General features: G+C 44.6%; 1 protein-coding gene across 1 annotated transcript in view; it reads right to left on the bottom strand.

The window, feature by feature from the left end:
* si:ch211-236l14.4 (SITS-binding protein) overlaps positions 1 to 22,643 on the bottom strand; it is an 84,256-nt gene that overhangs the window by 4,176 nt on the left and 57,437 nt on the right. Inside the window, exons 3-8 of the mRNA XM_029668859.2 lie at positions 20,009 to 20,216; positions 19,707 to 19,857; positions 12,561 to 12,767; positions 11,798 to 12,042; positions 11,571 to 11,707; positions 9,767 to 9,888 (exon numbers count right to left, since the gene is read on the bottom strand). Coding sequence (XP_029524719.1) covers positions 9,767 to 9,888; positions 11,571 to 11,707; positions 11,798 to 12,042; positions 12,561 to 12,767; positions 19,707 to 19,857; positions 20,009 to 20,216 — 1,070 coding nt within the window. The remainder of the gene's footprint in view (positions 1 to 9,766; positions 9,889 to 11,570; positions 11,708 to 11,797; positions 12,043 to 12,560; positions 12,768 to 19,706; positions 19,858 to 20,008; positions 20,217 to 22,643) is intronic.

Genomic DNA, 22,643 nt, shown 5'->3' with positions numbered 1-22,643 from the left:
CTTCTCAGACATGCAGGAATAAAGAACAGAGCATTGTTAACATTGTGGTCTAACAGTGTCCGTCTCCTCTCTCCGGCTCGGGCCAAACCTCTCGGACATTCCAGGAAGGGTCACACACCCGGGTTAACGTCCTCTCCAGTCTCCCGTGACGGAAACAAAACCCAACCACAACCATAAAACTATGTATTTTGACAAGGGGGGGAAAACATTTGTCGAAATGAATGTGGAAGAATCATAGCCTGGCTAAGACTGGAGCTCTAATTGAGAAAACAGGCATGCGGTTTAAACCATGGTTGTATTCCTATTTGGACTCAAAACGGTGATTGATGTAACAGTCTCTGAAGGGTGTTGCGCATGCACGCACATGCACGCGCGCACGCACGCACGCACGCACGCACGCACACACCACACACACACACACACACACACACACACACACACTATGATGGCCAATGCAAATACACCCAAACACACACGCACACTATGGAAAATAAAGGTAGTCCAAGGTATTTCTCACGACAACACAATAATAGCAGTCTGACATACCTACTGTAATTTGTCATGTGTTATATATCCAGCAGAACACCACTTAATTCAAGCTCTCTGAGACACAAATGACACCCTACTTCCCATACAGTGCACTACTTTTGACCAGAACCACATATGGAGGAAAAGGGTGTCATTTGAGATACAGCCAAGGACCGACATGGAAAAACTGCAGTCCCTCAATCACTAACTGACCAATATTTTCACATGTCCCATTTCTCCATAATTGTCATGCAAATGATGTTTCTCTCTGGATATTTTCTCCCTCTCTTCGCTTCCCAAACGTGGAAAAATGAGTTGATCTCCCTCAGCCCTGTCACACTAGTCAATTACACATGGGAACCTTAATGACGGTAATAAAGTCTTTTTCCAAGACTTGTCCTCAAATTCATTATCATTCCTGCCGAAGTGGCTCGCGTCATGGCCCGAGAGTGAGAGAGTCATAAATCTAGAGGAAGGCCCTAATGTCGACCAGATGGACTCCTAACCACAGGTGATACTGGGCCGGAGGGAGGGAGGGGGCCAACCGATTGCTCCCATTGACAGAAGGGGGGAAAACACTCTTTCACCACCATCATCACCTCACCCTCTATCCTGTCTAAAAAGATACTGTGCTTTGCTTAAGGCAAAACCTAGCCACCCAATCCAGACAATTCCACCCCTCGCTTCCACTACCACAACCCCCAAACCCCAACACTATCACCCCACCCACCATTAACCCCCGAAAAGCCACTGGGCCTAGCTGAAAACCCTTACTTGCATTCTGAATAGTAGGCTCATTGGGTATGCAAAAACAGAACGTTTTATGAGATATCATTTTTTTTAATGGAGTATGTTTTAAATGCCAGGATGTCATACTCATTTGGGCTTTCATCTAGTATGAATTCGCTGCACATTATTGAGGAAGATAATCTTCTTTTCAGATGAATGTGTGTTTCACAACAGCTAATAATCAAATAAGGGGATGTTCCAAAATGAATTAATTGCAGGGAACAACCCAATTGTGCATTATATGACAACTTCTTAGTATGGATAAGCAATAGTATGTTGAACATACCCTATTCAAAGGAATTTAAGCATTTTGTCTTGCCCATTCCCCCTCAATGGCACACATACACAATCCATCTATCAATTGTCTCAAGGCTTAAAAATATTCTTTAACCCGTCTCCTCCCCTTCATCTACACTGATTGAAGTGGATTTAACAAGTGACATCAATAAGGGATCATAGCTTTCACCTGAATTCAGCTGGTCAGTCTATATCCTGGAAAGAGCAGGTGTTCTTATTGTTCTGTATACTTTGTGTGTTTGTTCCGTTTCTACTAAACAGTATTCTGAAATATAATGAACAAAAATAAATGCAACATGCAACAATTTTACTGAGTTACAGTTCATATAAGGAAATCGGTCAATTGAAATGAATTCATTAGACCCTATGGATTTCACATGACTGGGCAGAGACGCAGCTATGGGTGGACCTGGGAGGGCATAGGCCCACCAACTTGGGAGCCAGGCCTAGCCATTCAGAATGAGTTTTTACCCACAAAAGGGCTTTATTCCAGACCGAAATACTCTTCAGTTTCATCAGCTGTCTGGGTGGCTGGTCTCAGACGATCCAACAGGTGAATAAGCCGAATGTGGAAGTCCTGGCCTGGCATGGTTACATGTGGTTTACGGTTGTGTGGCTGGTTGGACGTACTGCCAAATTCTCAAAGTAAATTATTTACGGTAGAGCAATAAACCTTAAATTTCTCTGGCAACAGCTCTGGTGGACATTCCTGCAGCCAGCATGCCAATTGCACGCTCCCTCAAAAATTGAGACATCGATGGCATTGTGCGAAAACACTGCACATTTTAGACTGGCCTTTTAATGTTCCCAGCACAAGGTGCACTTGTGTAATGATGATGCCATTTAATTAGCTTCAGGTGGATGGATTATCTTGGCAAAGGAGTAATGCTCACTAACAGGGATGTAAACAAATTTGTGCACAAAATTGGAGAGAAATACACTTTTGTGCGTATTGAAAATGTATTTAATTTCAGCTCATGAAACATAGGACCAATAAATTACAGTGGGGCACAGGTAACGAGTGGAGGACAGAGGAGCCTCTTAAAGAAGAAGTTACAGGGCTGTGAGAGCCAGAAATCCTGCTTGTTTGTAGGTGACCAAATACTTATTTTATTTATTTTATTATTTTATTTTATTTTCATAATTAGCAAATAAATTCATTAAAAATCCTACAATGTGATTTTCTGGATTTTCTTTCTCATTTTGTCTGTCATAGTTGTGTACCTATGATGAAAATTACAGGCCTCTCTCATCTTTTTAAGTGGGAGACCTTGCACAATTGGTGGCTGACTAAATACTTTTTTGCCCCACTGTACATGTTCTGTTCAGTAAAGTATGTAGTATGGTTAGTACACCGTATATAGTCGAAGTAGTATAGAATGATTTCGGCCACGGCCACTGTGCTTTGGTGAAGGGAAAACATAGCCACCTCTTACGTACAATACATGAATAAAATGGTGTGGACACCTGCTCGTCAAACATCTCATTCCAAAATCATGGGCATTAATATGGAGTTGGTCCCCCCCTTTGCTGCTATAACAGTCTCCACTCTTCTGGGAAGGCTTTCTACTACATGTTGGAACATTGCTGCGGGGACTTGCTGCCATTCAGCCACAAGAGCATTAATGAGGTCGGGCACTGATGTTGGTCGATTAGGCCTGGCTAGCAGTCAGTGTTCCAATTCATCCCAAAGGTGATTGATGGGGTTGAGGCTCTGTGAAGGCAAGTCAAGTTCTTCCACACCGATGTCAACAAACCATTTCTGTATGGACATCGCTTTGTGCATGGGGGCAATGTCATGCTGAAACAGAAAAGAGCCTTCCCCAAACTGTTGCCACAACGTTGGAAGTACAGAATCGTCTAGAGTGTCATTGTATGCTGTAGCTTTCAGATTTCCCTTCACTGGAACTAAAGGAACTAGCCTGAACCATGAAAAACATCCCCAGACCATTATTCCTCCTCCACCAAACTTTACAGTTGGCACTTTGCAACCCAGATTCGTCCATCAGACTGCCAGATGGTGAAGCATTATTCATCACTCCAGAGAACATACTTTCACTCTTCCAGAGTCCAATGGTGGCGAGCCTTACACCACTCCAGTCGACGCTTGGCCTTGCACACCGTGATCTTAGGCTTGTGTGCAGCTGCTCGGCCATGGAAACCCATTTCATGAAGCTCCCGACAAACAGTTATTGTGCTGAAGTTGCTCCCAAAGGCAGTTTGGAACTCAGTATTGAGTGTTGCAACCGAGGACAGACTATTTTTACGCTCTTCAGCATTTGGCGGTCCCGTTCTGTGAGCTTGTGTGGCCTACCACTTCAAGGCTGAGCCGTTGTTGCTCCTAGACGTTTCGACTTCACAATAACAGCACTTACAGTTGACTGGATCAGCTCTAGGAGGACAGAAATTTGACCGACTTGTTGGAAAGGTGGCATTCTATGATGGTTCCATGTGGAAAGTCACTGAGCTCTTCAGTCAGACCATTCTACTGTTAATGTTTGTCTATGGAGATTGCATGGCTGTATGCTCTATTTTATACACCTGTCACCACTAATATGAAGTGGTGTCCATATACATTTACCCATGTAGTGTATTCCCTGCAGGTTACCACTGGATTTCTTAACACACTACTAAAGGGATATTACGAGGAGCTCCGTGTCAAGCCTTCTTGATACTATACAGAGGAAATGGCATGGGAAATGGTAATTGTCTGCGTTCAAAATCCCGCCCCAGTGAAATTACATCTCTATTAGGAACAACAAAATTGAAATATGAAAAAGATCAAGTGGAAGAATTACATTTTACAACTGAAATAAAATTATTCAACCAGAAATGTAACTTGTCAATTACGATGATTTAGTGAATACATTTTTAATTGCACACCAATTTTTTGTTGTTGCAATTAAGACAAATTATGCCTACATCAAAGCTACTCTTCTGCAAAAATAAAGTTATTGAAGACTAACTTGTATTTAATTTCCACATTGTAAATGAAAGTGATATGGAATGCCGCAACGTGTGATAGACAATTTAAATATCACTATAAAACAAAGCACTTTGCAAAGCTTGATCTTGTTCATTATTTGAATCAGCTGCGTAGTGCTTAGGGCAAAAAACTAAACGTGCATCCCGTCGGGTCCCCAGAACCAATTTTGGGAAATGCAAAGTTAATATAACATCTTCCAAATAACACGAAATTACTCTCCCATACCACATTTCTTTCCAATTCAGACATTGTTTCTTCAATAAAGTACAATTTGTGCAACTTCTTGTGCAACCTAAAATCCTTAAGTGTCTATTGACGCTTAAGTGTCTATCCACTGCATCCGCCTATATTGGTCTTCCGCATCTGTGGTGGAAGGTGGCCGAGCTACAAACTTGTTTGTCAGACCATGAGACACGAAAACTAACAATTTGGCCTATTTTGCTCTACGACCCCCACTAGTGCCTTAATAACACACTTGTATGTCATCTGTTATTAATACCAATAAAATTGTTCAATTACGAGCCTAGTTGGTTGAGCCACAGAAAAAGCCAGGAACCTTCCCGTACGCCACGCTTCTGTCTATAACATGAGCGGGTGAGTATGTGTCGGTAATGTTCATGATGTCACTGCGACAATGTCACTGCGACAATTCGCTCTGGCTATCTACTCCGATTTCAGAGCACTCGTCGGAGTGTGCCAGAGCACAGAATAACTGACAAATTTACAAAAGCTCAACACCCGTTGAATATGGCCGGTGTCAGTAAACATTGGCAAAAAAATAGTAATTAAATTGTTAACAGCAGCACAGTTGCAGTCACCAACGCTCTGGATAACATAAAAACTAGTAAAATCGTCAGAGTGAGCTGTTCCCTCATTTGTGTCCGGAAGTAGCTAGCAAACTAGCCAACATTAGCCAGTTAGCTTGGGTGCTTGACTGTTGTTGTTAGGTCAGAACGCTTGGATCAACCCTACTCCTCGGCCAGAGCGTCCAGTGTTCGCTCTGAATTTACAAAAGGACAATCTGACAACTCTCTGAGTTTACGAACGCACAAAGCGCACTCTGACCACACTCTGGCACTCCAGATTGAATTTACGAAGACACCCGTAGTATAAACCAGCCTTTAGTCTTGACATATTTGGTTGTTTAGTACATGGCCTCAAGTGAATCCTTAAAGAGCTCGGTGGGGCTAAGGCTTAAGAGGGTGTGAACAATGCTGAATTGGTGTAGACAAAGAAGTGCTCTCCAGTAGGTGTACCAAAACGTTCAAGGGCCATTTTCTCAAAAGTGAGGTTACAAGTTTATCAACTTTCAAAGCAGAATTACTTTCCCATTGTTCCTCAACTGTAGTGTATGATATACCCTTTTCAAGCTCTGAGTCTCTACTTCTATCCAATATAAAAAAAACACTATTTCAAATGTTGCTACTACATAAGACTGAATCAAGACAGTCGGTCACATTTTTCCTGACCTTTCTTATATCTCCTAGATATTGGACAGACACTTCAAAACTTTTGTAAAAAAATACATCAGAAGGAATGTCTTTTTTTTGTGCCATTTATGAACGTGATATTCAATGCATTTTAAATAGCTAAATGATCCATGGTACGTCCATCTTCAAACAATTCCAGATCAGCTGGCATTTTCAACCTGTCCCTGACTGAGTCTGTAATACCAACATGTTTCAAGCAGACCGCCATAGTCCCTGTGCCCAAGAACACTAAGGTAACCTGCCTAAATGACTACCGACCTGTAGCACTCATGTCTCTAGCCATGAACTGCTTTGAAAGGCTGGTCATGGCCCACATCAACACCATTATCCCAGAAACCCTAGACCCACTCCAATATGCATACCGCCCCAACAGATCCACAGATGATGCAATCTCTATTGCACTTCATACTGCCCTTTCCCACCTGGACAAAAGGAACACCTATGTGAGAATGCTATTCACTGACTACAGCTCAGTGATAACACCATAGTGTCCTCAAAGCTCATCACTAAGCTATGGACCCTGGGACTAAACACCTCCCTCTGCAACTGGATCCTGGACTTCCTGACGGGCCGCCCCCCAGGTGTTAAGGGTAGGTAACAACACATCTGCTGCGCTGATCCTCAACACAGGGGGCCCCTCAGGGGTGCGTGCTCAGTCCGCTCCGGTACTACCTGTTCACCCACAACTGCATGGCCAGGCACAACTCCAACACTATCATCAAGTTTGCCGATGACACAACAGTGGTAGGTCTAATTACCGCTAACGATGAGACAGCCCATAAGGAGGGGGCCAGAGACCTGACCGTGTGGTGCCAGGACAACAACCTCTCCCCCTCAATGTGTTCAAGACAAAGGAGATGGCTATGGACTACAGGAAAAGGAGGACCGAGCACGCCCTCATTCTCATCGACGGGGCTGTAGGGGAGCAGGTTGAGAGCTTCAAGTTCCTTGGTGTCCACATTACCAACAAACTATCATGGTTCAAACACACTAAGACAGTTGTGAAGAGGGAACGACAAAGCCTATTCCCCCTCAAGAGACTGAAAAGATGTGGCATGGGTCCTCAGATCCTCAAAAGGCTCCACAGCTGCACCATCGAGAGCATCCTAACTGGTTGCATCACTGCCTGGTATGGGAACTGCTCGGCCTCCGACCGCAAGTGACTACAGAGGGTAGTGTGTACGGCCCAGTACATCACTGGGGCCAAGCTTCTTGCCATGACTAGCTAAGTAGCCTAGCTAATAATAGTGACACGTCTTACGTCTTCGCGGAGGAATTATACCATAGCAATGAGTGCAACATAGCGATCATAATATGACATTGAAGGCAATATGTTTCAACTAGTAAAAAATAGTAAACCTAAACTATGGACTTGCCAGCATTCGGTCATGACTCATGCCACATAAGCTAGGGAAAGTGCACATACACTGTACAGAGAAACAGGCTACAGTAACGTATCCATAATACATCCATGAACGTGACACAACACAGGTAATGACAAAGATCATTAGCGCCATTAGTACCAGCATTACAAGTTACAACTATATACAGTTCTGGGAAAAATTAAGAGACCACTCCAAATTAAGAGGCCACTCTTCATTTTTTCCAGAGCCGTATTAATGTAGCCTACTGATACACTAATGATTGTGAGTATGATAATAGAGCATTTTCTTCAAGTTCAGGGCCCAGTACAGAGAAAATAGAAAGGGACAGCGAAAGCACTGAACATCAATTTGATTACTTTGCCCGTCCTCAATCCAAGGATTTTGACTTCTTTTTTCAGTACCACCCAAAACAAACCCCTCAAAGAGTCATTCACAATGTATTCCACTTCAACGATGGCACAAACAGAAAATGGCTGACATACAAGGAAGTAACTCACTCCTTGTTCTGCTCAGTATGTCTTGCATTCGCAAAACCTTCAGTCAGTGATAGTGCATTTGTCAAAGGAGGCCTGGAAACATGCCCATCAGAAAGTGAACATAAGCCTTTTTCCTTAGAGCCAGCAAATCCGTACCCTTCTGAGTGATAAGCAAATGTCAGTTCAACGAGACCAGGTCAGAAAGAGGAGGCAGGTCATGGAACGTGTGATTGATGTAGTTAAAATTTTTGGAAAATGTGGGCTTAGCTACAGAGGACAGACACGAAGCAGCATATAACTTGGAAAACATTGCCGACAATCATGGCTAGTTTTTTGAGCTTATATTGTTACTAGTGGTAATTACTTCCTGGTTACTCTGAAGGAGCTATGTTATGACTCTTCCTTAACAGGCTGACAAGGGTGAAAGAACATTTGCTGTGAGTTAAAGCTTTTGTACAGAGGCATGTTTTTTGGACTTTCATATTCTACCTGCAGTTTTGTAGCCAATGTTCAATTTCATTGACTCAGTGTATAGATGTGTTTATTGTGTGCTGTTGGCTTTATGGGCACCAGTGAGGGAACATTGTAATCTCATTTTTTTTGTAGAGGAGTGCTTTTTCAACTTTTGTATTATACTTACTTACATTGTTGTAGCTTATGTTCACGTTCTGTGAATGTGTGTGTGTGAAGTTTTTTGATACTTTTGATATGCTTGATGCTTGAACATAAAGATAATCATTTGAACATTTGAGATAACTCTGTATATCTCATTCTCTTTTTAAAACGTGTAGGCTAATTGTTTTGTGTGTCTAGCCTTGTACATTTGTGTGTGCTATGATAGGTGTATTCCGAGTGAGTTTATGAGGGTGCACCCACAGCCGTAGCATACCTTGAAAACTCAGTGTTCAGATAGGCTACATGTTGGTCAGTCCCAAGTGTTTGTATTTTGTAATATGGAAAGCTTTCTTCCCAGATGAACATAGTGGCCAAATTTATAACTAGCTTGGAACCCGTTACATCAACAAATAGGGTTAGCCTACAAAATTAGAGGTCTGGTGGTTTGCGTGAACAGGGTGGCCTGGGATGGAGTCAAATTCCCGGCCTGAATTATTGTTTCAGTCCGCCCCTGGTGACCTGACACCCTGAGACTACCCTTGGAGCCCTAAATCCCTTGTTTTCCTTGCCCACTAGGTGAAGTGTATATTTCTGATGTCCATCAGAGAGGTAAGGACGGGGAGTGATCCAGTATCATGCTGGGAAAGAGAGAGGGGAGAGAGGAAGGGAGAGAGAGAAAGGCCTAGGTTTGGATAGACCCAGGGACAATTTGCTCAATGTACTCTAAACACTTCCACAAACACACAAAAGTGACTGACAAAAAGACAGACAGATGGACTGATGGACGAAAGCGGTGTGAAAAGCGCTGAGTGACCCAGAGGCAAAGGGAGAGGCTGCTGGATCAATAAACACACTATCAGAATATCAGGCCTCCACTGACAAGAGCACACACCGTAACCCTAAACACACTAGCTAAACGATCCTATAAGAATGAAAGAACATCTCTCCAGCACATCGAATTGGCCAAATTCACTCCCCACCTCACAACTGTGTTAGGAATGTGTGGTGGTGAGTATGTAAAAAGGTCTTCGGTCTAAAGTCCCAAATATTGTAGTCTTCCAGGAGGTCTGAACATTTTGGGTGTTTGAGTGTATGACGGTTCAGGGTTGCATTTTCGAACTAGGAGTTTTGAAAACCCTGGGAATGTTGAAACCCTATTTGGAGACTTTATGGTGTCTTGTGAGGGTGGTGTTCACTCACCCGGTCTTCTCCACAGACCCAGGGAGGTGTCTCAAAGCTGATGACGGGGAGGAAGGCCACAATCTGCAGCCACCTGATGAACAGTTCCTCGTCAGTCACCAGGTCCCCAGATAGAGAACCACCTGGAAGAAAGAAAGAAAGAAAGAGATGGGCGGGGGGTGGGGGTGGGGAGGAATATGTAGGGGAAGGGTGTGGGGGGAGAGAGAGTTAGAATTTAGCAAACCAGCTTGCTATGCCCATATACTGTAGAGGTAGACGGACATTTCACTGAAGGCGTGAAATCCAACAGTTATTAATACAGCCTTTTAGTCTGAGAGGGTGATAGAAGTTAGTGTGATTTCCAGCCCATCTATCCTTCCTCTCTCTGACACATTTCTGTTTTCTCAACATCAAAGTAAATAGTTGTCTGATATGTTCCCTAACCGGAATTCAGAGTATTTTGGGAATATGTTTTTTTTTTGCCAAAGTCCAAGGATGTTTCACCTTTGGGAATATGCAGTCGTCCAGAATATCAAAGGTGGTCCAATGGATGTTAATTTAAATAGAATCAGGTCTGACTGCAGACTTTATGGCAGAAATAGCAGTGAACCCATGACCAAACCATCTCAAAATAACTTCAAATCAAGTCATTGATCAACACAATTCATTCAAGAGATGATTTGGGCGGCCTCCTGAGTGGCGCAGCGGTGTAAGACACTGCATCGCAGTGCTTGAGGCATCACTACAGACCCGGGTTCGATCCCAGTGTGTCACAGCCGGCCCAGCATCGTCCGGGTTAGGGGAGGGTTTGGCCAACCAGGATGTCCTTGTCCCATCGCGCTCTAGCAACTACTTGTGGCACCTGCAAGCTGACTTCGGTCACCAGTTGTACAGTGTTTCCTCTGACACATTGGTGCGGCTGGCTTCCGGGTTAAGCGAGCAGTGTGTCAAGAAGCAGGGCCGTGTTACGGAGGACGCATGGCTCTCGACCGTCGCCTCTCCCTGAGTCTGTACGAGAGTTGCAGCGATGGTACAAGACCGTAACTAAACTAAAGTGTGGATTGCAGTCCCTCCTTGTCCATAGACTGCTTTCAGGGCAAGGAAACAAATATGCTAACATGTACTTTGGCTGAACTTTCCCTTTATGCAGGACTAGCCAAACAATGTAAAAGCAGTGAGCATTTGAATCAGACTTAATGTATTCTTTTTTTAAATGTTTTATTTGACCCTTTTTTTCCCCCCAATTGTGTGGTATCCAATTGTTAGTAGTTACTATCTTGTCTCATCGCTACAACTCCCGTATGGGCTCGGGAGAGACAAAGGTGGAAAGCCATGCATCCTCCGAAACACAACCCAACCAAGCCGCACTGCTTGTTAACATAGCGCGCATCCAACCCGGAAGGAAGCCAGCCGCACCAATGTGTTGGAGGAAACACCGTGCACCTGGCGACCTGGTCAGCGTGCACTGCGCCCGATGAGACAAGGATATCCCGGTAGCGGCCAACTGCGACAGAGCCTGGGCTCAAACCCGGAGTCTCTGGTGGCACAGATAGCACTGCGATGCAGTGCCTTAGACCACTGCGCCACCCGGGAGGCCCCAGACTTACTGTTTTCTATAGACTATTTCAGGGTATAACTGACTGATAGTTCTGCTTAAAGGTATGGATTGATAAATTGATTGATGAATAGAGCGAGTGAGCAAATGAATGAGTGAGTGAGTCAACATTCACTCGTTTGCTTGCTTGATCACTAGCAAGAGTGTGAGTGTCTTTGGTACAACAATCTGAACGGACGGTATAGTGATGGTGAGTAGCTGTGGTATTACCTACTGCGTCGGGAATGAGTAAGTTGTACCCCAGCAGAGTGTGGTGCAGCAAGGAGGGAATGAGGCCCTTCAGTCCAGAGGAGCTCCAGTCAGACTGCAAAGGAGGCATCCGCACAAACACAGGCTTGTGGCTCGACCTGGGGGAAGAGAGATAGATGATAGTTATGCATATTGTCAGTGTATTGTGAGTGTGAGTGTGTGTGTGTGTGTCCTCCCTCAGCCCTCACCTTGTCCCTGCATTCATGATAGCCGACTCTTCTATCCTGGCTGCCACATCTGCCAGTTGGCCAATATACTGGTCTCCCCCGCCTAGGTCCAGCGGGTTCCCCTCTGCCCCCTCCAGATGGATGGACTCCATGCCCAGGCGGGCCTGCAGCAAGCCCACCCGGTCCAGGAACCAGCTGACCGCCTCTGGGTTGCTGATGTTCAGTTTCACGCAGAACTGCCCTCGCCACTGGGTCAGCACAGGCACCTGGAAAGAGAGAGAGTAGATTGGGCGATATGTCATTGTATGGCCTTTACATACTTAAAACATTAGAACATGCCTGACTTGGACAATACCTGAAGAGGACAAGCAGGAAATAAACACCACAATAAATATCAAATGCAAGGATGACAGTTTTTCTTTTCATCTTCCAGATAACAACCACCCGCCACCCCATCACAACGGACACCTCCCTCTGGTCCAATGGATCACCCATTTACACTCATAGAAAAAACGGTGCTAAGTAGAACCATTTACATTTACATTTAAGTCATTTAGCAGACGCTCTTATCCAGAGCGACTTACAACCATATAGCGTTCTTCGACTTGTCCCGATAGGGGAACCCTTTACAAAAAAAACTTCCAAAAAGGGTTATTCAGATGAAAACGGTTCATGATAAAATCCGATCCCTTCGCAAAGAACCCTTTTGTAATCCTTTTTTTCTGAGTGTAGAGGTCCACCACTCCCCAGAGCAGGTGAAGGTTGGCTGGGCTAGGCTGCTTACCAGTCGCCCCTGTGGGGCTACGGGGAGGCTGAGCCAATAGGCCTCAGTGCCGTCCAGCAGGGACTTGTGGAACTGGGTGGTGTCCACGCTCAGGAACGGGGACAGGGTGATGGAAATGTTTAGAAGCTTGATCAGTGAGAGGTCCCTGAAGTCCCTGGTCTGTCTCTTGGATGTCCCCCTTTTCCTGCTGGTGAGGTAGTCTTGGTCCTGTAGGGAGAGAGAAAGAGATATTGGAGCAGAAGACTGGAAGAGAGACAATGCAGGATATGAACTGGGAACTGAAGAAGACGGTCCAAACACTGTGATCATATCACCTAAGCTTCATAACAAAAATTGCGTTTGGGAGCAGCAAATCAGTGAGCGGACTTTTCTTCTCTTTCTTTTTCTTTACTCTTTGAAAATTATGACCTGATTGAAAACAAGATGTTGCCGCTTTGCTTACTGACAAAGTTTCCATTTTTTTATTGAAGTTACTTGTTTAGGTAGACCTAATCTTCATCACTTCAGTAAATACATTTCAAAGTAAGACATGTTACGGAACAGCTACAGTATCAAATAACAATAATACTACTGTTGAAAAATAACCAAGAAAGGGACACTGAAGGACACCATTGGTTGAAAAGAACAGAAGTTCCACTATTCTAAATTCTACTATTGAGTAAAGTAGCTGACTCATGCTGCCTTTTGACTCTGTGGCTGCTATAACTACTAAGTAAAGATGTAACTATGGCGATATGACCTCGACTGTTTAACATCTCATTTAATAATCTGGTGATGAGACGTGAGAAAAAAAGGGCGAATGGGATTTCTGCTTATGTAATGGCATAACTAAGAAAGCCTTTTTATAAAAGTTGACCTTTTGAGCTTGACCCCATGAGGTCAACCATTACACAGTAATTATTACACTTTTTGCCTATGTAGACACTTCATAAGCAAATATAATGAAGGGTGGAAAAAGGGTTGTACCGTATTTGACAGAGCAACAGATGTAAGGACTGAGTATAGCTTGTAAATGTAGCTTGTAAATTATTTGAGAAATATCTACCGATATGTAGTGCTTATAAAGACTTTATGAATGCTCTATAAAGTCTTTAGTCCCTTATAGTATTTATCATACTAGCTAGCTGTAAGTCACTCTCTATAAGAGCCTGTGCTGAATGACTAAAATGTAAAAGTACAATTGAATAATGCTTATCTGACAAAAATGTATGATCCGATTGTATTTTGTTTGGCCAACCTTGCATTACACAGAGTTTTTTCAGCAATAAAGGCAGAAACCTGGCAGTCCTATTTATATCCCAATTCGCTCTACGCCAAGTGGTTGTTCCAACTCAAGAGTCCGTTGTATAAAGCTAATATGGAAACTAGAAAATAAAACTTGTGGCTTGACTGATAACTCATGAATACTTGTAAAAATATAACGAGAGAGAAGCATAGTCCTTGCAGCAATTCATTGTTGCCGTTCACATTCACACTTACGCTACTTTGCCAATCGTGCCAAAGTTTCCATACGCTAACTGTACCCTTGGATTATTTTACGTTATTAGCAAAGTGAACTGGGTGGCCTCAGCAACTGTAGAACGCCCTTTGATCAAGTTGAAAAAAAAACTTTAAATCCGCTTAAGAGACGCTCTTGTTCTGAATCTAAAAAATATTATCCTTCTCTTTCTCTCGCAATGTTTCTTTCTCCATTATCCTTATTTTATTTCACTTCTTGGTCTATCTCTCCGTTCCTTACTTTCTCCACCTCTGTCTCCCTCTCTCCCTCTTTCTCTCTGTTTCTGTCTTTTCCATCTCACACCCTCTATGTCCCTCTATCCGCTCCCTCTCTCTTTTCCCATCTCTCTCTCTCTCTCTCTCTCTCTACTCTCTACTCTCTATCTTCCCTCCCCATCTCCCTTCCATCTGTGGGAAAGTGACTGTGGAGATGGAACGCAAACCTGGTGTGTTATGATAGACAGTGAATTTAGAATAACAGGAGATGAACTGGCGACTCCTCTCCCATGTAGCTGAGGCAGATCACTGCACTAGCTAGGTGTCAGTTTCAACTAAACTAGTTTCTCTTGGCTCCCTGCCCCGCCTAGCCCAGCCTCAGTCAAACGTCTCGGCTGTCCGACTATCAGCCGGGGGCATAGGACTATTTTTCTTCCTACAGATGTATTTGTTTTAATGAGATGTCAAAGTATTGCAGACACCGGGGGGTAGTACCTGACCAGCACAACCCAACAACTACGCTGTTACACCAAGATATCAAATCAAATACATTTTTGTCGAATACGACCTTACTGTGAAATGCGTACTTACAAGCCCTTAACCAACAAGTGAGAAGGATTACTTTATCCTATCCTAGGTATTCCTTAAAGAGGTGGGGTTTCAGGTGTCTCCGGAAGGTGGTGATTGACTCCGCTGTCCTGGCGTCGTGAGGGAGTTTGTTCCACCATTGGGGGGCCAGAGCAGCGAACAGTTTTGACTGGGCTGAGCGGGAACTGTACTTCCTCAGTGGTAGGGAGGCGAGCAGGCCAGAGGTGGATGAACGCAGTGCCCTTGTTTGGGTGTAGGGCCTGATCAGAGCCTGGAGGTACTGAGGTGCCGTTCCCCTCACAGCTCCGTAGGCAAGCACCATGGTCTTGTAGCGGATGCGAGCTTCAACTGGAAGCCAGTGGAGAGAGCGGAGGAGCGGGGTGACGTGAGAGAACTTGGGAAGGTTGAACACCAGACGGGCTGCGGCGTTCTGGATGAGTTGTAGGGGTTTAATGGCACAGGCAGGGAGCCCAGCCAACAGCGAGTTGCAGTAATCCAGACGGGAGATGACAAGTGCCTGGATTAGGACCTGCGCCGCTTCCTGTGTGAGGCAGGGTCGTACTCTGCGGATGTTGTAGAGCATACAAGGCTTAGTAGAGGTAGGGGTAAAGTGACTATGCATAGAAAATATGAGTAGGACTGTAGGACATCTCTTATGACAAAAATAGCTTCTGGACATCAGAACTGCGATTGTTCACTTAAAACTGGATGAAGAGTTCTTCTTCAATGAGTTGGACGGCAGGGATATAATACAGACACCCGACCAGACCCAGATCTCGGTTATTCGCTGGAGAAAGAAATGCAGATTTCGTGGAAGGAGATCAGGGTGCTTTGTGAGGATCAGGCAACGAGTGGCTAATCTGCCCATGTCTTCAACCCTGCTAGCTAACGTTCAGTTGCTGGAAAATAAATGGGACGAACTGAAAACACGCTCATCCTACCAACGGGACATTAAAAACTGTAATATCTTATGTTTCACCGAGTCGTGGCTGATTGACGACATTAAGAACATGGCGGGTTATACACTCTATCAGCAGGACAGAACAGCAGCCTCTGGTAAGACACGGTGCTGGGGCCTATGCATTTATGTAAACAACATCTGGTGCACGATATCTAAGGACGTCTCGAGGTTTTGCTCGCCAGAGGTAGAGTATCTCATAAGCTGTAGACCACACCATCTACCTAGAGAGTTTTCATCTGTATTTTTCGTAGCTGTCTACATACCCCCACAGACCGATGCTGGCACTAACACCACACTCAATGAGCTGTATTCCGCCATAAGCAAACAGGAAAACACTCATCCAGAGGAGACACTCCTACTGGCCGGGGACTTTAATGCACGGAAACTTAAATCAGTTTTACCTAATTTCTATTAGCATAAATGTGCAAAAAAATGTAAAAAATTTACTCCACACACAGAGACACGTACAAAGCTCTCCCTTGCCTTCCATTTGGCAAATTTGACCACAATTCTATCCTCCTGATTCCTGCTTACAAGCAAAAATGAAAGCAGGAAGCACCAGTGACTAGATTAATAAAAAGTGGTCAGATGAAGCAGATGCTAAGCTACAGGACTGTTTTGCTCTCACAGACTGGAATATGTTCCGGGATTCCTCCGATGGCATTGAGGAGTACACCACATCAGTCATTGGCTTCATCAATAAGTGCATCGATGACGTTGTCCCCACAGTGACCGTACGTACATACACCAACCAGAAGCCATGGATTACAGGCAACTTCCGCACTGAGCTAAAGGCTGGAGCTGCCGCTTTCAAGAAGCGGGACTCTAATCTGGACGTTTATAAGAAATCCCGCTATGGCCTCCAAAGAACCATCAAACAGGCAAAGCGTCAATACAGGAATAAGATTGAATCGTACTACACCGGCTCCGACGCTTGTCGGGTGTGGCAGGGCCTGCAAACTATTACAGACTACAAAGGCAAGCACAGCCGAGAGCTGCCTAGTGACACGAGCCTACCAATAACTTCTATGCTTGCTTCGAGGCAAGTAACACTGAAACATGCATGAGAGCATTAGCTGCTCCGGCAGACTGTGCTCCGCAGGTGTTCTGAGAAAGACCTTTAACCTCTCTTGGGTAGGGGGCAGTATTTTCACGTCCGGATGAAAAGCGTGCCCAAAGTAAACTGGCTGTTACTCAGGCCAAGAAGCTAGGATTTGTATATAATTGGTCGATTTGGATAGAAATCACTCTAAAGTTTCTAAAACTATTAGAATTATGTCTGTGAGTATAACAGAACTGATATGGCAGGCAAAACCCAGAGGACAAACCATCCCAAAAAAATTAAATTCAGCCTACCACTGTTTTCAACGGCTGTCACTTTTATTTGAAGGCGAAAATCTCCCAATTTGCAGTTCCTAGAGCTTCCCCTAGATGTGAAAATTGTAGTTTTTCTAGTTGGCTCCCTTTGTGTGTAGTGTTTCCAAGTGCGTGGAAGAGTTATTTTGTATTTTTCTCCGGTAAAGACAATAACGATTCTCCGTCTTAAATGTTATCGTTTATTTACATATTAGGGTACCTAAGGTTTGATTATAAATGTTGTTTGACTTGTTTGGAAAAGTTTATTAGTAACGTTTGGGATTAATTTTGTATGCATTTTGATGGACGGAAACTGGGTGGATAATTGACTGAAGTGCCCCAGCTAAACTGAGTTTTTATGGATATAAAGAAGGACATTATCAAACAAAAGGACCACTCCTTTTGGAGTGCCAACAGAAGAAGATCATCAAAGGTAAGGCATTTATTATATCGCTATTTCTGACTTTTGTGTCGCACCTGCCTGGTTGAAATATGTTTTTCATGCTTTTGTATGTGGGGCCCTGTCCTCAGATAATCGCATGGTGTGCTTTCGCCGTAAATCCTTTTTGAAATCTGACACAGCGGCTGGAGTTACGCTTTATTTTGATGTATTACTTGTATTACACTTGTGATTTTATGAAAGTAAAAAATGTATAATTCTGTAGTTTGAATTTCGCGCCCTGCAATTTCACCGGATGTTGGCCAGGTGGGACGCTACCGTCCATTAGAAGTAAACAGGTAAAAATTCACAAGGGCACAGGGCCAGACGGATTACCAGGACGTGTACTCCGAGCATGCGCTGACCAACTGGCAAGTGTCTTCACTGACATTTTCAACCTCTCCCTGTCTGAGTCTGTAATACCAACATGTTTCAAGCAGACCACCATAGTCCCTGTGCCCAAGAACACTAAGGTAACCTGCCTAAATGACTACCGACCTGTAGCACTCACATCTGTAGCCATGAACTGCTTTGAAAGGCTGGTCATGGCGCACATCAACACCACTGCCCCAGAAACCCTAGACCCACTCCAATAAGCATACCGCACCAACAGATCCACAGATGATGCAATCTCTATTGGACTAAACACTGCCCTTTCAAACCTGGACAAAAGGAACACCTTTGTGAGAATGCTATTCACTGACTACAGCTCAGCGTTCAACACCATAGTGCCCTCAAAGGTCATCACTAAGCTAAGGAACCTGGGACTAAACACTTCCCTCTGCAACTGGATCCTGGACTTCCTGATGGGCCGCCCCCAGGTGGTAAGGGTAGGTAACAACACATCCGCTACGCCGATCCTCAACACGGGGGCCCCTCAGGGGTGCATGCTCAGTCCCCTCCTGTACTCCCTGTTCACTCATGACTGCAATGACAACAACCTCTTCCTCAACGTGATCAAGACAAAGGAGATAATTGTGAACAACAGGAAAAGGAGGACCGAGCACACCCCCATTCTCATCGGCGGGGCTGTAGTGTTCCTTGGCGTCTACATCACCAACAAACTAACATGGTCTAAGCACACCAAGACAGTCATGAAGCAGGCACGACTAAACCTATTCCCCCTCAGGAGACTGAAAATATTTGGCATGGGTTCTCAGATCGTCAAAAGGTTTTACAGCTGCACCATCGAGAGCATTCTTCATGATTAAAGTCTTATGGCTTGTGGGTAGAAGCTGTTAAGGAGCCTTTTGGACTTAGACTTAGCGCTCCTCTACCACTTACCGTGTGGTAGCAGGGAGAACAGTCTATGATTTGGGTGACTGGAGTCTTTGACAATTCTTTAGGCCTTCCTCTGGCACCACCTATTATATAGGTTCAGGATGGCAGGAAGTGTGACCCAGTGATGTACTGGGCTGTACACACTACCCTCTGTTGTGCCTCACGGTCGGATGGCGAGCAGTTGCCATACCAGGCGGTGATGCAACCGGTCAGGATGCTCTCAATGTTGCAGATGTAGAACTTTTTGAGGATCTGGGGACCCATGCCAAACATGTTCAGTCTCCTGAGGGGGAAAGGCATTGTCGTGCCCTCTTCACGACTTTCTTGGTGTGTTTGGACCATGATAGTTTGTTGGTGATGTGGACACCAAGAAACTTGAATCTCTCGACCCGCTCCACTACAGCACAATCGATGTGAGGGGCGTGTCCGGCCCTCCTTTTCTTGTAGTCCATGATCATCTCCTTTGTCTTGCTCACGTTGAGGGAGGGGTTGTTGTCCTGGCACCACAAACACACATCCGAACCTCTCAATTTGTTTGTGAGGTGCTGTTGGGCTAATAAAGTTTGCTATACTACCCCTTATTTTGAAAAACCTTTTTGGGGGTAGCCTCGAGCAGGACTCAAACCTGGGTCCAGCGACTGTCAATCAAACACCTAGGAGGGTCAAAATGAAGATGAGGGAGGAGGAGACGGTAACACTTTATTTTTCAGGCCGCTGCTTACCAGGTAGTTAATTAGAAACTGCTCGTTATAATGGTAACCATTTGGGTTTAATTCTTTGACGTAAGGAGAGGAGATAAGGGACATACCATGTCGGCGAGGAGGGCGGTGGAATGTTCGTTGAGGCTGATGGCCCCCTCTCCCAGCTGGTGTCTCCTCAGACGGTTGGAGAAGGTCCTCAACTCCCTCTCTACCTTTGGCCCTGAGTCCACACTGGCCAGAAGCTTCCAGAAAGGCAACCTGGATGGGGGACGGATGGACAGACAGATAGATATTTGGTCAAGTAGACCGAAATTCGAACTTGAGATCACATGCATACGTTTTTGACATCAATGCGTTATGCATCAATTATGCGACTGCTGAGTTAAAGCACAGGCATCTCAAGTTGTACCATAAGACGTCCATGTTGGGCAGCTCCCTGCTGGGCGATGAGAGCTGCTGCAGCGCCTCCTGGTGTACAGCCCTGATGTTGTGGCCCACACACACAGTGTACTGAAGCGGGGTGCGCTCCAGGCTGGAGGGAGTCTGCAGGCAAAAATGCTGTTGGCTCTCCATTCCCACCTGAAGAGGAACATCTGGGGACACCAGCACTGCTACACCTGGAGGAGAAAGAGAAAGAGACTCAGGTTAAGATCTATAGTAAATAAATAAGGAATGTCAAACCCTATGTCTTACCAAAGGGGGCTGTATAGGAAAAAGCACTAAAATAAGGTTGCTGCCCCTGTTATCGCCAAGCCTATCTCCAACCTTTTTAACCTGTCTCTCCTTTCTGGGGAGGTTCACATTGCTTGGAAGGCAGCCACGGTTCGTCCTTTATTTAAAGGGGGAGATAAAGCTGATCCTAACTGTTATAGGCCTATTTCTATTTTGCCCTGTTTAAAGTGTTGAAAAAACGTGTCAATAATCAACTGAATGGCTTTCTTGATGTCTATAGTATTCTCTCAGGAATGCAATCTGGTTTCCGCTCAGGTTATGGATGTGTCACTGCAAGCTTAAAGGTCCTCAATGGGATGTCACCATTTCCCTTGACTCTAAGTAACGTTGTCCTGATATTTTATTGACTTGGCCAAAGCTTTTGATACGGTAGACCATTCCATTCTTGTGGGTCAGCTAAGGAGTATTGGTGTCTCTGAGGGGTCTTTGGGCCGGTTTGTAACTACCTCTCTCAAAGAGTGCAGTGTATAATGTCAGATATTCTGCTTTCTCAGCCACTGCCTGTCACCAAGGGAGTACCCCAAGGCTCGATCCTAGGCCCCGCGCTCTTCCCAATTTCCATCAACAACATAGCTCAGGCAGTAGGAAGCTCTCACATCCATTTATATACAGATGATACAGTCTTATACTCAGCTGGCCCTTCCCCGGATTTTGTGTTAAATGCTCTACAACAAAGCTTTCTTAGTGTCCAACAAGCTTTCTCTACCCTTAACCTTGTCCTAAATACCTCCAAATCAAATGTAATGTGATTTGGTAAGAAGAATACTCCTCTTCCCACAGGTGTTATTACTACCTCGGACGGTTTAGAGCTTGAGGTAGTCACCTCATACAAGTACAGTCGTTGTCAAAAGTTTTGAGAATGACACAATTATTAATTTTAACAAGGTCTGCTGCCTCAGTTTGTATGATGGCAATTTTCATATACTCCAGAATGTTATGAAGAGTGATCAGATGAATTGCAATTAATTGCAAAATCCCTCTTTGCCATGCAAATGAACTGAATCCCCCAAAAACATTTCCACTGCATTTCAGCCCTGCCACAAAAGGACCAGCTGACATCATGTCAGTGATTCTCTCGTTAACACAGGTGTGAGTGTTGACGAGGACAAGGCTGGAGATCACTCTGTCATGCTGAGTTCGAATAACAGACTGGAAGCTTCAAAATGATGGTGGTTCTTGGAATCGTTGTTCTTCCTCTGTCAATCATGGTTAACTGCAAGGAAACACGTGCTGTCATCATTGCTTTGCACAAAAAGGGCTTCACAAAAAGGCCTTCATTGCTGCCAGTAAGATTGCACCTAAATCAACCATTTATTGGATCATCAAGAACTTCAAGGAGAGTGGTTCAATTGTTGTGAAGAAGGCTTCAGGGCGCCCAAGAAAGTCCAGCAAGCACCAGGACCATCTCCTAAAGTTGATTCAGCTGCGGGATCGGGGCACCACCAGTGCAGAGCTTGCTCAGGAATGGCAGCAGGCAGGTGAGAGTGCATCAAAGAAGGGCAGCAAAGAAGCCACTTCTCTCTAGGAAAAACATCAGGGACAGACTGATATTTTGCAAAAGGTACAGGGATTGGACTGCTGAGGACTGGGGTAAAGTAATTTTCTCTGATGAATCCCCTTCCCGATTGTTTGGGGCATCCGGAAAAAAGCTTGTCCAGAGAAGACAAGGTGAGCGCTACCATCAGTCCTGTGTCATGCCAACAGTAAAGCATCCTGAGACCATTCATGTGTGGGGTTGCTTCTCAGCCAAGGGAGTGGGCTCACTCACAATTTTGCCTAAGAACACAGCCATGAATAAAGAATGGTACCAACACATCCTCCGAGCGCAACTTCTCCCAACCATCCAGGAACAGTTTGGTGATGAACAATGCCTTTTCCAGCATGATGGAGCACCTTGCCATAAGGCAAAAGTGATCACTAAGTGTCTCGGCAAACAAAACATCGATATTCTGGGTCTATGGCCAGGAATCTCCACAGACCATAATTCCATCGAGAACTTGTGGCGAGGCGGGTGGACAAACAAAAACGCACAAATTCTGACAAACTCCAAGCATTGATTATGCAAAAATGGGCCGCCATCAGTCAGGATGTGGCCCAGAAGTTAATTGACAGCATGCCAGGGCAGATTGCAGAGGTCTTGAAAAAGAGGGTCAACACTGCAAATATTGACTCTTCGCATCAACTTCATGTAAATGTCAACAAAAAGCCTTTGACACTTATGAAATGCTTGTAAATATACATCAGTATTCCATAGTAACATCTGACAAAAATATCTAAAGACAATGAAGCAGCAAACTTTGTGGAAATTAATA

This window comes from Oncorhynchus nerka, linkage group LG9a (genome assembly GCF_034236695.1).
Source record: "Oncorhynchus nerka isolate Pitt River linkage group LG9a, Oner_Uvic_2.0, whole genome shotgun sequence".
Classification (NCBI taxonomy): Eukaryota; Metazoa; Chordata; class Actinopteri; order Salmoniformes; family Salmonidae; genus Oncorhynchus; species Oncorhynchus nerka.
The sequence above is the reverse complement of the archived record's forward strand: the minus strand, read 5'-3'. Positions and strand labels throughout refer to the sequence as shown.